This window comes from Sphaeramia orbicularis, chromosome 7, assembly GCF_902148855.1.
Source record: "Sphaeramia orbicularis chromosome 7, fSphaOr1.1, whole genome shotgun sequence".
In the NCBI taxonomy this organism is placed as follows: domain Eukaryota; kingdom Metazoa; phylum Chordata; class Actinopteri; order Kurtiformes; family Apogonidae; genus Sphaeramia; species Sphaeramia orbicularis.
In genome coordinates this window covers 46,085,207-46,098,969 of record NC_043963.1, presented here as the reverse complement: position 1 = coordinate 46,098,969, position 13,763 = coordinate 46,085,207, and the positions used below count along the sequence as shown (strand labels likewise).

The following is a 13,763-nucleotide window of genomic DNA, read 5'->3' as shown; positions in this document are numbered from 1 at the left end:
AATTTTAGGTGTGATGGAATAACGAATTTGGAATTTTCCTTTTTTTTTTTTAACACTAAAAAAGAAAAAAAATGTGTAGTTGTCAGTATTTATAGTCTTAAACATCCCGAAGACACACCATGATGCAAATTAAAAATACTTGCTTCTATCTCTCAAATGCATTAAAACTAAAGCGACAAGCCCGTTTTGAAAAACTGAGTAGAAAGTTCTGATATTTGTGTTAAAATGTACAAGTAAAAACGCACCTGACCGTGTTAATTACTTAATGACAGCGTTGAAGTATTTGTAGGTTGTATTTAGTTCCTTCCCATGTCAGATAATAACAGCTTGACATTTCTCTGATGAGTTTTGACATTTGTTTTCCTTGATGTCTGTGGAGTGTGTGTCACCTCATAGAGCTCAACCTTCACTTGTTCGTACATCTCAAAATAAGCAACCGATAAGCGACACATCTTTTAAAGAAGTGCGCTGGAAACCTTTCTGTCACATTACTACATCTCACACGTTTCATGATAACATGGTTTGTTTAATGACAGTGATTAAAATCTGAATTTAAAAGCTATATTTATATATATTTACGTCATTACTTATTTCTATGGCCTCTTTGGTACTGTGCAAATGACGGGATATTTATAGTTTTAGTTTGAACTTGAAACATGAACATAAATCCTTATCAGTGCAGTCAGTCAGTAGCGGTGTGGTTGGATGTGACAGTGTGTGAAGAACAAACCTCCATCTTATTAGACGTACACATTTCTATCACATATCGGAAGCAAAAAAGCCGTCAATATGTGATAGAAATATGTCTGTTTGCACATCATCATCATCACACTATTTACAGATGTTCACTGTTAACAGCTATTAGGAGAGTAAGAAAAGGATACTGGATGAACCTATGAGTTACATGAGTTCATCTCTAAAGCTAATTTAGCTCTGTTTATTTCATCTTTATTTTAACTTAGTAAAATCCCATTGAAAGTAACGAATAGTTTCACCATTTGAAATAAAGGTGATGCATGAAAACTTGAATAAACTAAAATAAAGATGAGTAATATTCAAGAATACGACTAGTTAACAGTGAACCATTCATAAAGAGAACTATGTAAAAGCTACTGGAATCCTTTAGATCAGGGGCCACATACAACCCAGTATAACCTGAAGTGGACCGGATCGTTAAAATAATAACACAATAATACAAAAATAATATCAATTCCAAAATGTGTATGTCTAATTTCTATGTTTTAGAGTGAAAAAAATGAAATTATATTATCAAAATTTTTACATCCTTTAAAAAATGTGGAAAAACATGAACAACCATGACCAAAATGAAATTTATTAAGAAAAAAAAAGTGCAGTTTTAACAATTTATGCCATTTTTTGGCCTCAGCTTCTCATTTTCACATGTTCATTGCAAGTTACAGATCACAGTGGATCTACAAATACACAAAACACTTAATAACAGACAGAATATTGGTACGATTACTCTTATTTCTCTTAAGACATTTCAGGTTGTTCATATATGTTCAGGTTTTCACATTTTTTGTAAAAGGCTAGTCTGTAAATGTTAACATTTTTGTGTAACTACTTTTTTTTACACTAAAACAAAGAAAAAAATATGTGGTTTTCATTGTTTATAGTTTATTATGATAGTATTTTACTGGTCTGACCCACTTTAGATGGAATTGACCTAAAATTATTTCGACATCCTTGATTGTTAATATCTTCAGTGGAATTTTTGTGTTTCATTAATTCATCCCACGGGCCAGACTGGACCTTTTGGCGGGCCAGTTTTGGCCCCCGGGCCGCATATTTGACACCCCTGCTTTAGATCATATAGGTTTAAACTGGAGGAAAAAGCAGCAACAAAAATACTTTACTAACCAATGTGGACTTTTTAGTGAAATAAATCCTGGTAACAATGAACAAATGCGATGGCTATTTGTATATTTTTGTACATTAAGAGGTTCCAAAACCAAAAATCCAAAAAGACATTTTAGGCCTGAAAAAGAAAAAAACCTGTCTGGACCCGTGAAAAAATGCTTCAATACTTATCCTCTTCTGTGTTTTACCTTAAAGCAGCGTATGGCTTTCATCACAATCTTGTTTTCAAATCTGTAAAACATAACAAACTGAAACGTCACTCGGGCCATTTTGTCGCAAAGTGCATTGTGTGAATGGCGACCAAGCGAACGCAGTTTCTCACAGATTTGGCAAGAAATTGAGTCAGAACGCTACAACGAAGAATTAAAGAGTCTATCAGGGTTGTTTTAAAGCACAGGTGTCAAACATGCGGCCCGGGGGCCAAATCCGGCCCGCCAAAGGGTCCAGTCCAGCCCCTGGGATGAATTTGTGAAATGCAAAAATTACACTTAGATATTAACAATCATTTCTGTTCAGGTTCCACATTCAGACCAATTCAATCTCATAATAACCTATAAATACTCACAACTCAAATTTTCTTTGTAAATGTAAATGTTTTCATGTATTTAGACTAAAACAAAGTATAATTTCGCAAAAACTCTGAATAACCTGAACAAATACGAACAACCTGAAATGTCTTGAGAGAAGTGCAATTTTAATAATATTCGACCTGTTACGAAATATTTTATGTGTCTGTAGATCCACTGTGATCTGTAAGTTATAATGTATATGTGGAAATGATAAACTAAAGCATAATAGTGTTAAAATTACAATTTGTTTTTAGTTTGTTCATGTTATTCACATTGTTTGAAAGGATAGTTTGTAGATGTAAACATTTTCACCATGTAATTTTACTTTTTTCACTGTAAAACATAGAGAAAAATTTGGAGTTGACATTATTTATATATTATTCTGTTATTATTTTACTGGTCTGGCCCACTTCAGATCAAATTTAGCTGAATGTGGCCCCTGAACTAAAGTTTGACACCCCTGTTTTAAAGAATGAGTGGATGGAGATATCCGAAAAGGCCCGAGTGACGTTTTGGTTTGTTATGTGATAATTCGGCTATCACTGGGGAATTACATACAAATTAGAAAAAAAAAATGTGTGATGAAAGTCATACGCTGCTTTAAGGTGACTCCTCTGCAGTTATACTTTAAAGTTATTTTTCCATTACAATAATGTAATGTTTGGTGTTTTTATGAATGTATATATACACGTCTATAATTTCTGTAATTTGGCAGTTTGGGATAAATAAAGAATATCTATCTGTCTGTAATTAAGAATACAGATAAGGTTTTGATTCAGGCGTTATTTCCAAAACACACAACTGTGTAATGGAGGAAAAGATGCACATGTAGGCTCAAAAAAGTCTGATTCTGACCAAATATAAATTAAGTTTGTGATCTTGTGCTTGACTCTAGGCCTTAATGTAACATATGATACACACTAAAGTTGATGAAATGCTGAAAAAGTTTTAGTTCTTTGTATTCACTGCACATTTCATACAAACAGACAATGTAAGAACAGCTTTTAAGCACTTGTTATTCATGCACATATGTTCCTTATGGTTTTTGACTGGAAAGGCGATAGATCCAGACCCCTGTTCTGACTCAGGAACGGTGTTTTGGGTCAATTAAATCCAAAGATTTGACAGTTTTGAAGATATAGACCACAGGTGTCTGAACCGGTCGAACTGGCCCACCAAAGGGCAAAAATTATACTGAAAATATTCACAGTCATTTTAGTTCGGGGGCCGCATTCAGCCCAATTCAATCTCAAGTGGGTCAGACCAGTAAAATACAATCACAATAACCTATAAATACTGAAAACTACGACTGTTATAGTGTTAAAAAGTAACACTACATAAAAATGTTTATATTTACAAAGTACCCTTTACAAAAAATGTGAATAATCTGAAATGTCTTAAGAGAAATAATAATATTAAGTGCATTTTTAATAATGTTCTGCCTGTTATTATATGTTTTGTGTATTTGTAGATCCACTGTGGTGGTAAGTTGTAATAGACATGTGTAAATGATAAGCAGAGGCGTACAATTTTTAAAATTGTGGTTATTTTTCTTAAAAAGTCTCAGTTTGTTCATAGTTGATCATATGATTCACATTTTTTAAGGATAATTTATAGATGTTGACATTTTCATATGGTAATTTTACTTTTTTCACTCTAAAATATGAGAAAAGTTTGGAGTTGACATTATTTGTATATTATTATGTTATTATTTGACTGGTCCGGTCCACTTCAGATCATATTGGGCTGAATGTGGAACTGAACTTAAATGACTTTGACACCCCTGATCTAGACAACGAGCCGACCTGAGTTTACAAAGAGCAGTGGTGTGTGAGAGCTGCATTTGTAAACATCTTAATCTTTTATTTTTTTTGCTTCTAAAATGTTAATAAATAAACAGTGAAGAAGACTCTGAATCTTCACAGAGCTTTTTTCTACCAGTAGTCCAAAACCTGGAATCAAAGCTCATACATACGTACGCATAAAGAGTGCAGAAAACTGGTGACATCTATATCATCACATAAAAAAATATGTGTTTTTGTTCCTCTGACTGAAAATTACAGTCCGTCTCCTGTAAGTAACTGAAGATACTGTGTAATATTTCATCGTGTCAATGTAATAAATTATTTCTTTTTAATTAGTCAAAGTGTGCTGTAAGTGTTCCTGGGTCCCACACCTTATTTTTGGCGGTATATGGGTGGGTACACCCTGCAGCAGTATAAACATGAGCAGATCATTTCTCTGCTTCACTGTGAAGTCATGAGTCTGCAGTGACGATGTGGTCCCTCCTTCTCCTCTGCTTCACTTTCATTGAACCGGTGGTTTTACAAGGCAAGTCACAGCTCTTCTCATTATTTGCATCTTTATGTTTGTCATGTTGTCTGCAAAACGCAAAATAATTAGCCTTTATGTTTAGACATTAACAGAACATGGGAAATCCAGATATTGAACAATCCTTAAGAGAGTTCACAAACTTTTCCTGCAAAACTTCAATATGAAATGTTGTAACATCTACATTTTCAACCGACTTGTCTGAACCCAGAAGTATTTTCAGCAAAATATGATTGAAACCAGAGTGTCAAGTCATTTTTAGTTCAGGGACCACATTCAGACTAATATAACTTCAACTGAGATTATAGATACTGATAATTCCTCATGTTTCTCTGTGTTTTAATGCAAAAAATGTTAACAAAATCATGAAAATGTTAAAATGTCTACATTTACAAATATTCCTTTCGCAAAAAATAATGAACAACCTGAACAACCTGAAATTTCTCAAGAAAAATACATGCAATTTTAACAATATTCAGGGTTTGTATGGGTGCTTGAAATCCTTGAAAATGCTTGAATTTCAATAGTCGCTTTTCCATTGGACATCTGCGCAAAACTTTACCGATATTTACTAAATGTCGAAAAAACAGAAGTGCATAATGTCGTTTTTTCCATTAATTCACAAATGCGATGATTTGTTTATTGATTATCGCGAGATGACATGAGAAGTCATTCCATAAACATGGTGACGAACGTAAATATGGTGTTGATTTACAGATATATTCATTATTATTATGTATTACCCCTCTATCTCGTACAAAATTAAAAAAAGTTTGGGTTTCCTGGTGTGTCCACACATACCGCGACATGTTTCTTTTTCTTCTTCGCTTGTTGTAACATCCGTCAACATCCAGTTTTTATAATTCACCTGATTCTAGTCGCGAAAAAAGGTCTTTCCACTGCAGTTTTGTGTGATATACCATTTGCGCTACGCCTGAAAAACCACCTCTGGCCAGCGCAAAATGTTTTAATCAAAAAATTTGACTTTTGGCGAAATTGTCATTTTTCCATTACACTGTAAAAAAAAAAAAACATAAAAAAAAACAGTATTATTCCGGCAGCTGGGGCACCAAAAAAATACTGTTAAATAATGGAAAATAACCATCTCATAAAAATACAGTAATTCTCCATAATTAAAAAACATTTTTTTGCCCTAACTTTACATGAGATTTTGCATATTTTTTTTGACTTTTTAATGTTTAATAAAGAATATTTACATGTATTAAAACAATTAAATTACCTATAAATATATATATAAAAAATTTTCAATGACACTAAGTTGTACAATCCACAGATAAAAACTGCATTTGGACAGTTTATCAGTGCTTATACATGTTATACATTCACAAAAATACATTTATTCAACATTTTTGTTGTGAAACCTCCCGTAATTACACAAGATATTTGTCAATTAACAGACAAGTCTTGTTAAACTTACAGAACAAATACTTCTGTTACGATTAATTGTCAGTAATTTTGTCTCATTTCATTTATTTATTTTTTTACAGTATTAAACTTTAAATTAACAGTTTAATGTCATAAATAGAAAATACATTTTTGTGAAATTACAGTACATTTGCAAATGTATTTTAACTGTATTTTTCCATGGGAAAAAAAAATCTTTTAAAAAATGGAAATTTTTTGGTTATTCACAGTTACAGTTTTTTCATGTTATTTCACATTTGATATGTGAAATCGCAGTCTATTTTTGTAATTTCATTGATATTTTCCTGTATCTTAAAAATACAGGAAAAATCTGTAAAATAAACAGTAAAAATTCTGTTAAATTAGATTTTTTTTTTTTTTACAGTGTAGGTAAATTTTTATGTGCAAGTTATATTTGCGCAATTTGAGGGTCAATGGAAAAGCGACTACTGTTGTGTTTTCAAGGCCTGGAAAGTGCTTGAAAGTGTCAGCAATTATAACTCTGTGATGTAATTAATTGATTTATTTTTCATATGAACTCAGCCAGGTTAGATGGCGAGCTGGAGCTACTTACAGAGACGTGATACATTTTGAAAAATAAAATCTTTACATCAAAAAAGAAAATTAGCGGGTGCTCTGAGGTCAAATTCCTGGTACATTTTAATGTGTCTGAAGAACGCCAAGTGGCTTCCCTTTTTTATAGAAATAACATTGTGTTCTTGTTTAACTTCTACATTTTTTGCTGTTATGAAGCATAATTTTAAATGTTTATAGCATAACACATTGTACATCACGGGTGTCAAACATGCGGCCTGGGGGCCAAAACCGGCCCACCAAAGGGTCCAGTCTGACCCCTGGGATGAATTTGTGAAATACAAAAATTACACTGAAGATGTGAATCATTTTAGTTCAGGTTCCACAAACAGACCAGTTTAATCTCCAGTGGGTCTGATCAGTAAAATACAATCACAATAACCTATAAATACTCACAACTCCAAATTTTTCTCTTTGTAAATGTAAACATTTTCATGTCATTTTATTGTATTTACACTAAAACAAACTATCATTTCAGAAAAACACGAATAACCTGAACAAATATGAACATTTTGAAATGTCTGAAGTGTAATTTTACCAATATTATGTCTGTTATTAAATATTTTCTGTATTTTTTGAGCCACTGTACATTGTAGTTTACATGTATAAATGATAAACTGAGACATAATATTGTTAAAATTGCACTTAGTTAAGAAATTTCAGTTTGTTTTTTAAAGGATAGTTGGTAGATGTAAACATTTTCATCACGTAATTTTACTTTTTTGCTCTAAAACATTGAGGAAAGTTTGGAGTTGACATTATTTATATATTATTATGTTATTATTTCACTGGTTCAGCCCACTTCAGATCATATTTGGCTGAATGTGGCCCCTGAACTAAAATGAGTTTGACACTCCTGATGTACATCATTGTGATTAAAAGTGAAAAAAATAATCCTGACTGTATGTATTCCTGTGGGTATGTATTTTAACCCAGCGATAAGGTGCTGTGCTGTAAAAATTTGAAAATGATCCTTAAAAGTGCTTGAAATTGACATTGAAAAATGTGTGTGAACCTTGAACATTATGCCTCAGCTTATCATTTACACATGTGCGTTACAGATGAGGTACGGAACATTTAATAACATAGTATAATATTGATAAAATCTTCCAGTTTGGAATTAAGAGTTGTCGTTATTTATAGGTTATTCTACTATTATTTTACTGGTCTGACCCAAATTGCTTGAAAATGAGTCTGACACCCTTGATTGTTAATTTCGTCAGTGTAAATTTTGTACTTTGCAAATTCATCCCACCGGCCAGATTGGAATCTGTGGACGGGCCAGTTCTAGCCCATGGGCCGTATATTTGACACCCCCGATGTGAACCATCAAAAGTAACCAACTTATTTTTTAGAATAACTTGTTGAGTCATGATACACACATAAGAGTGTTTTAGTATTGTCAATAATCTATCGTCAATGTATAGTCACATTTAAATAAACTGCGTCGATCAGTGGTACAGGACGACATCAAAGAATAGAATAGAATAGAATAGAATAGAATAGAAAAGCCTTTATTGTCATTGTGTGTAGACCCAATAATAAAAGGTAAATGTACACATATTTTCCCCCAGGATGTACCTATTGATGACCTCAAATAAATGCAAAAAAAAAAAAAAAATATACTTTTGCCTGATCCATCCCAGAATTAATGAATTTTTAATCCAAAAATAGGAACAAAATCAGGACAGTAAAAGTTAGCTGGGTGTCAGTGCATTTGGTTTGGAAAACATGGCTGTAAATGGTCTTATATACCGCTATAAATAAAGACACTGTGTTAAATTTGATGATCCTAGTGTTTTTTTTTAATCCAGACATGCAGGTTTTTCATGAATCGGCAGTCTCATTCCAGGTTTCGCGCATAACCCATTGTGTCCACCGGCATTACATGCAGAACCTGCCCAGTTAAATGCATACACATCGCGAATGATTTTGCAACAGTGGTCATTTTTGTCAAACACTCTGCCTTGCATAAGTAGTTCAATTCCCTAAATGTATCTGTGAGAGACTAAAAAGATATTTGAAAAATTGTAGCGTGTAATTTTCTTGTCCTTTTTACTGTTTTACATGCGGAATTTTGTATAAAAATAATATAAATATAATACTGTCTTTTTTCTGAAAAAATATAATAAATTTTTAATATTAAATTTAATTTAATTAACTATTTTTTTTGGTTTGAATTTTTAGCCCCCACGTCCTGTTTTTAGGACCAGTTTAGTAGAAGCACCCACATATAAAATTACAAAAACAAAAATGAGATTAGAAAATAGAATATAAATTTTACAATTTCACATATTAACATAAGAATAGAGCTAAGTAGAATGAAAAAATGGGAAAGATATGAATAGATGCAAATTTACAGAATTAACAGGATGTGACAATATGTATACTTATGAAGGATATTAACAGTATATACTGCCTAAAACTGTATGTATATAAAGCAGCACGCTTGTAAAAAAAAAAAAAAAAAAAAAAAGAAAACAGTATGTATATAAAGCAATATGTATGTTAAACAAAGAAAAAAGAAAAACAAAACAGTATGTTAATAAAGTAGTATGAATGTTTAAAAAAGAAAAACAAAACAGTACGTATATAAAGCAGTACGTATGTAAAAAAAAGAAAGAAAAAAAGACAAAGACCACAGCATATTTATCTATGTAACGGTATGTGTATCTATGAACCAAGTCACAGTAATACACAAAAGTTTCATGTTCATTTCATTTCATAATATAAAAAAAGTTACAGTAATTGAGGCAATCAAAAGTAATGGAATAGAAATATTCCATTACACTCTAGTGACCATAGAGAGGATAAAGCGGGTTCAGATATTGAATGAATAAACAAATGAGGAATAGAAATAAAATAGTTGCATAAAATGGAAATACTTGGGTATAACTTTACCAAATTATTAATTATTTAGGAGACTTGATATAGTAAAGGTACATTTCTGAATTGCATCACAACTCTGGAATTAGAAAAATTAATTCACCTATAAAAAAAAAAACAAAAAGCGATTACGCAAACCATTTTGCAGCCTGGCGCTCAGTTTGGGAAAGACAATGTTAAAGATTAAATTTAAAGAGATGAATGTGCAAGGATTTCTTTACAGTCTGTATTTACACCAGGTGTCCACCGTACTATTCACATATGGGTTAGAACAGCCTATGGAAGTATTTAGACCTATGAGTGGGAATATATTTAAACAACTTTGTACGGAGTGTCCTGACAGGCGCCGATAAATAAAATTTATTATTATTATAATTATTAATAAAATGGTAGAGACTGTGTGTAAATGTGTGTGTGTTCCAGAGATTTCAAGTAACAAAGAACAAATACTTCATTACTTAACTTCAGTGGAAATTTTGGTTAGCTATACTTTACTGGAGTAATTACACTGGGTTACAAAAAAATGTTTTTTGCAAGTTGTCTAGGTTTTTTCAACTGAATTAGGACCATTTTGCACCGCTAAATCCAAAAATGACATCTGTTTTTCTCAATCAGGTCAGGTTTTTCTGCTAATTTGATTCTGAAAAATTTGATCTTCTCACCAAATATAATAATTAATACCAAAATAAAATTGGTAAGCACACTTTATGAAACTTGTGACTTGATTCCTGTTAGGTACAATGGTGTATTCACCGCAGATGTAGCAGAATACGTCAGGCTTATCTTTGCAAGATCTTCTAGTCGAAGCCATTTCATTCACCTGTAATATTAAAAAAAACATTAATCATAAATTGGCAAAAGTAAAATCTTCAGAACTCGTTTATTGCAAGAAATATGAAAGAATTTTGTATCATATGATGTGAAAATGCCCATAAATGTAAGCAAAAATGTTATAAAGCCAATATGTAGCATAGTTCAGAAAGTTGACCTGATTGAGCAAAATTAATGTGATTTTTGGATTCAGCCAGTGACGTGCAGTGGGGTTCATGGCTGGGGAGGCACTGACTCTTTCAGAGCCAGATCTACAAATATATGGTGGCCTGAGAAACTGGAATAGAGAGAGTGAGCAAAAGGAATGGCCTGGGTATATGGGCTCTGCATCAAGTCAGCATAGGTAGACTGGCAGGAGCTCAACAGGAAACCTTCAAAAAGAGCCATTTCAAACTAAAAATAAAAAAAGTTTATGGTCTTACCTTTATTTGTACATGAAATCCATCCATTCTCAGCTCAGAAATGTAATCCTCCATTTTTGATGAGGTGAATTAAAGTGTATAAAAAAGAACGAAGAAGATTATAAGCGCATGAATCTGTGGACTCACTGGCGCCATCTATCATGAGGCAGGGGTACTGTTTTCCTCCCCTAGTGACTTTTTCACTGCAGTTTTATGATTAATCTGCGAGCCTGAACACATTACAGAAATACATTCCACATGTTATGCAGATTATGGAAGGATAGAGCATATAATCAGAGTGTTTGAAAGCATTTTAACTGCGATATACAGAGGGACAGCGACACAATATTTTCATCGGGTACCAGCAGAGTTCATGAGGGGAGGAGACAGTTCTCCTGGAGGCACAGCGCTGCCTCACAACACATCTCCTGCCTGTATTTGAACGGCGCATGCGGAAATTCTGCTATTCTAATTGACAAAAAAAAAAAAAAAAAAAAAAAAAAAATCATCACAATATTGGATTCAAACGGAAAATGAGTTTATAGGACATACCAGCTGACAACTATCAACATTTATTATATTTTATAGTTAACTTTTTTTTCTTTTCAAGATTGACAGGGAGGCTCTGCCTCCTCTGACTGCATGTCACTGGATTCAGCACACCAAAATTATCCTAAATCAGCTCAAAAAACTTAAACAATAAATTTGTTGTTGACCAGTGTTATTTTTCAGACAACTTTTGGTAACACTTTACTTGAAGGTCTAGTTTACAAGGTTATAATCGTTAATGAAAACGAACGAAATGACGAAAACTAAATTTGAAAAAACATTTTCGTTAACTGAAATAAATAAAAACTCTAATTAAAAGAACAAAACGATAACTAACTGAAACTGTATTGTGAGCTTACAAAACTAACTAAAACGTATAAAAATTATGTCTTTGTCAATGTCGCATTGATATCAAATTGGTTTATTTGGCTGTAGCAGTTTTAGCTAGCAGCACCATACGACACTTCACAGTCTGTCATGTGTGGTCACTGGTGGTTTCCAGTCGTCTTCTGGTCCCCACTCTACCTGGAACATACAGACTAAAGCTGGGACACAGCAGCACAGTCCTGTCTGGGATTGACTTTAGTGATGAGTGGGGTCGTTTTTTTTTTTTTTTTTTTTTTTTTTTTGCGCACCGAGTGTGTGTGTGTGAGTGACAGAAACAGAGCAGAGCTAAGTGACACCATCACTGTTGAGCTAGCATCCAGGTAAAGACTGGAGAGTTTATCACCATGAAAAGGCCTTCCAAGGCCTGAAGTGCACAGTTTAGAAGAGGAGAAAAGAGGAGGAGGAAAACTAATCCAATTACAGAGGTATGGAACCTGTTAGAATGTTAAAAAAAAAAACGTTTGATGTTACTAGCTACAGCTAGCTGAACTGAACTGAAGCAAAGCTGGCTAATAATGGAACTGGAGATGATTAAGAGATGAGAGATCTGCTAAGGTGTGGTTTACTGATGATGGACTGGGTTATACATGTATATATATGTTTCTTTCTGGTTTAACTGCTGGTTAGCTGGTTTATATATGTTTCTTTCTGGTTTAACTGCTGGCTAACTGTTTATATATGTTTCTTTCTGGTTTAACTGCTGGCTAACTGTTTATATATGTTTCTTTCTGGTTTAACTGCTGGTTAGCTGGGTTATGTGTGTTTCTATCTGGTTAAACTGCTGGCTGCTTTGTGCATCTCCTCTCACGCTTTGCACATCTTTGCGTTGTTTTCACGTAAGTTACGTTGTGTATGGATCACACACACACACCCCCAACCTGCTATAGGGAATTTAGACATCATAATGAACATGTGTTTGTGTCTCTGCTCAGTCCATGAGCCGCCCTAACCTGACCCCCAAATAAAGTGTCCAGAGTAACCCGCTGATTCGCACCTCACTAATTTCTTTGAATAGGATGGTGAGGCAGATAAAATATATGAAATAACTAAAACTAATACTAAAACTAAACTAAACTAAACTAAAACTAAGCATTCAGAAAAAAACAATAACTAATAAAAACTAGCAAACATGCTCTAAAACCGAATTAAAACTGACTGAATTAGAGAAAAAAAAGTCAAAACTAAATAAAACTAAACTATAATTAAAAATCCAAAACTATTATAACCTTGCTAGTTTATAATGCATTAAGCGCACATTCATAAGACATTATAATGCATTTATAATGCATTATAAAAGTCATTACAACAGTTTATGATCATGTACAACAACTTATCCCAAGGTTAATAAAGTATTATAAGTGTAGGCATAATGTTTGATAAATTCAGCTTTCATAAATTTTTATACATTCATACCAAAGCAGTGTGAAGGAATTTATTTTTTTAGGTGGAGAACTTTTGTTAGGTTTTGTCACTGGTCCCTATACCCATCTATTTTAGGGAATTCATATTAATTAAAAAAAAAAAAAAAAAAAAAAAAAAAAAAAAAAAATATATATATATATATATATATATATATATATATATATATATATATATATATATATATATATATATATATGTGTGTGTGTGTGTGTGTATGTGTGTTTGAATTAACAAAGATTTAGAGCTGCCTCATTATTTTTTATTTATGTATAAAGCAACATGTAGCACTTCTATTTACTGTCTCTGTCCTTTTAATGTTTTGTTTTTGCAAAATAAAGAGTTATTAAGAACACTTTGATGTATAATTTTTGATTTACACTTTACTTAGAGCCAGCAGATCCTGCTCATACGTCATCATACTTGTGTTATAATATCATACAACTGATAATGTGTTATGTAATCCAGGACTTGAGATTCTTCCTACAAA

The 13,763-nt window shown here is 32.6% G+C and overlaps 1 protein-coding gene across 1 annotated transcript in view; it reads left to right on the top strand.

The window, feature by feature from the left end:
• Nucleotides 1-4,712: 4,712 nt before the first annotated feature.
• LOC115423223 (scavenger receptor cysteine-rich type 1 protein M160-like) overlaps nt 4,713-13,763 on the top strand; it is a 46,074-nt gene continuing 37,023 nt past the window's right edge. Inside the window, exon 1 of the mRNA XM_030139999.1 lies at nt 4,713-4,781. Within this exon, the coding sequence (XP_029995859.1) occupies nt 4,727-4,781 (55 nt within the window). The 5' untranslated portion in view covers nt 4,713-4,726. The remainder of the gene's footprint in view (nt 4,782-13,763) is intronic.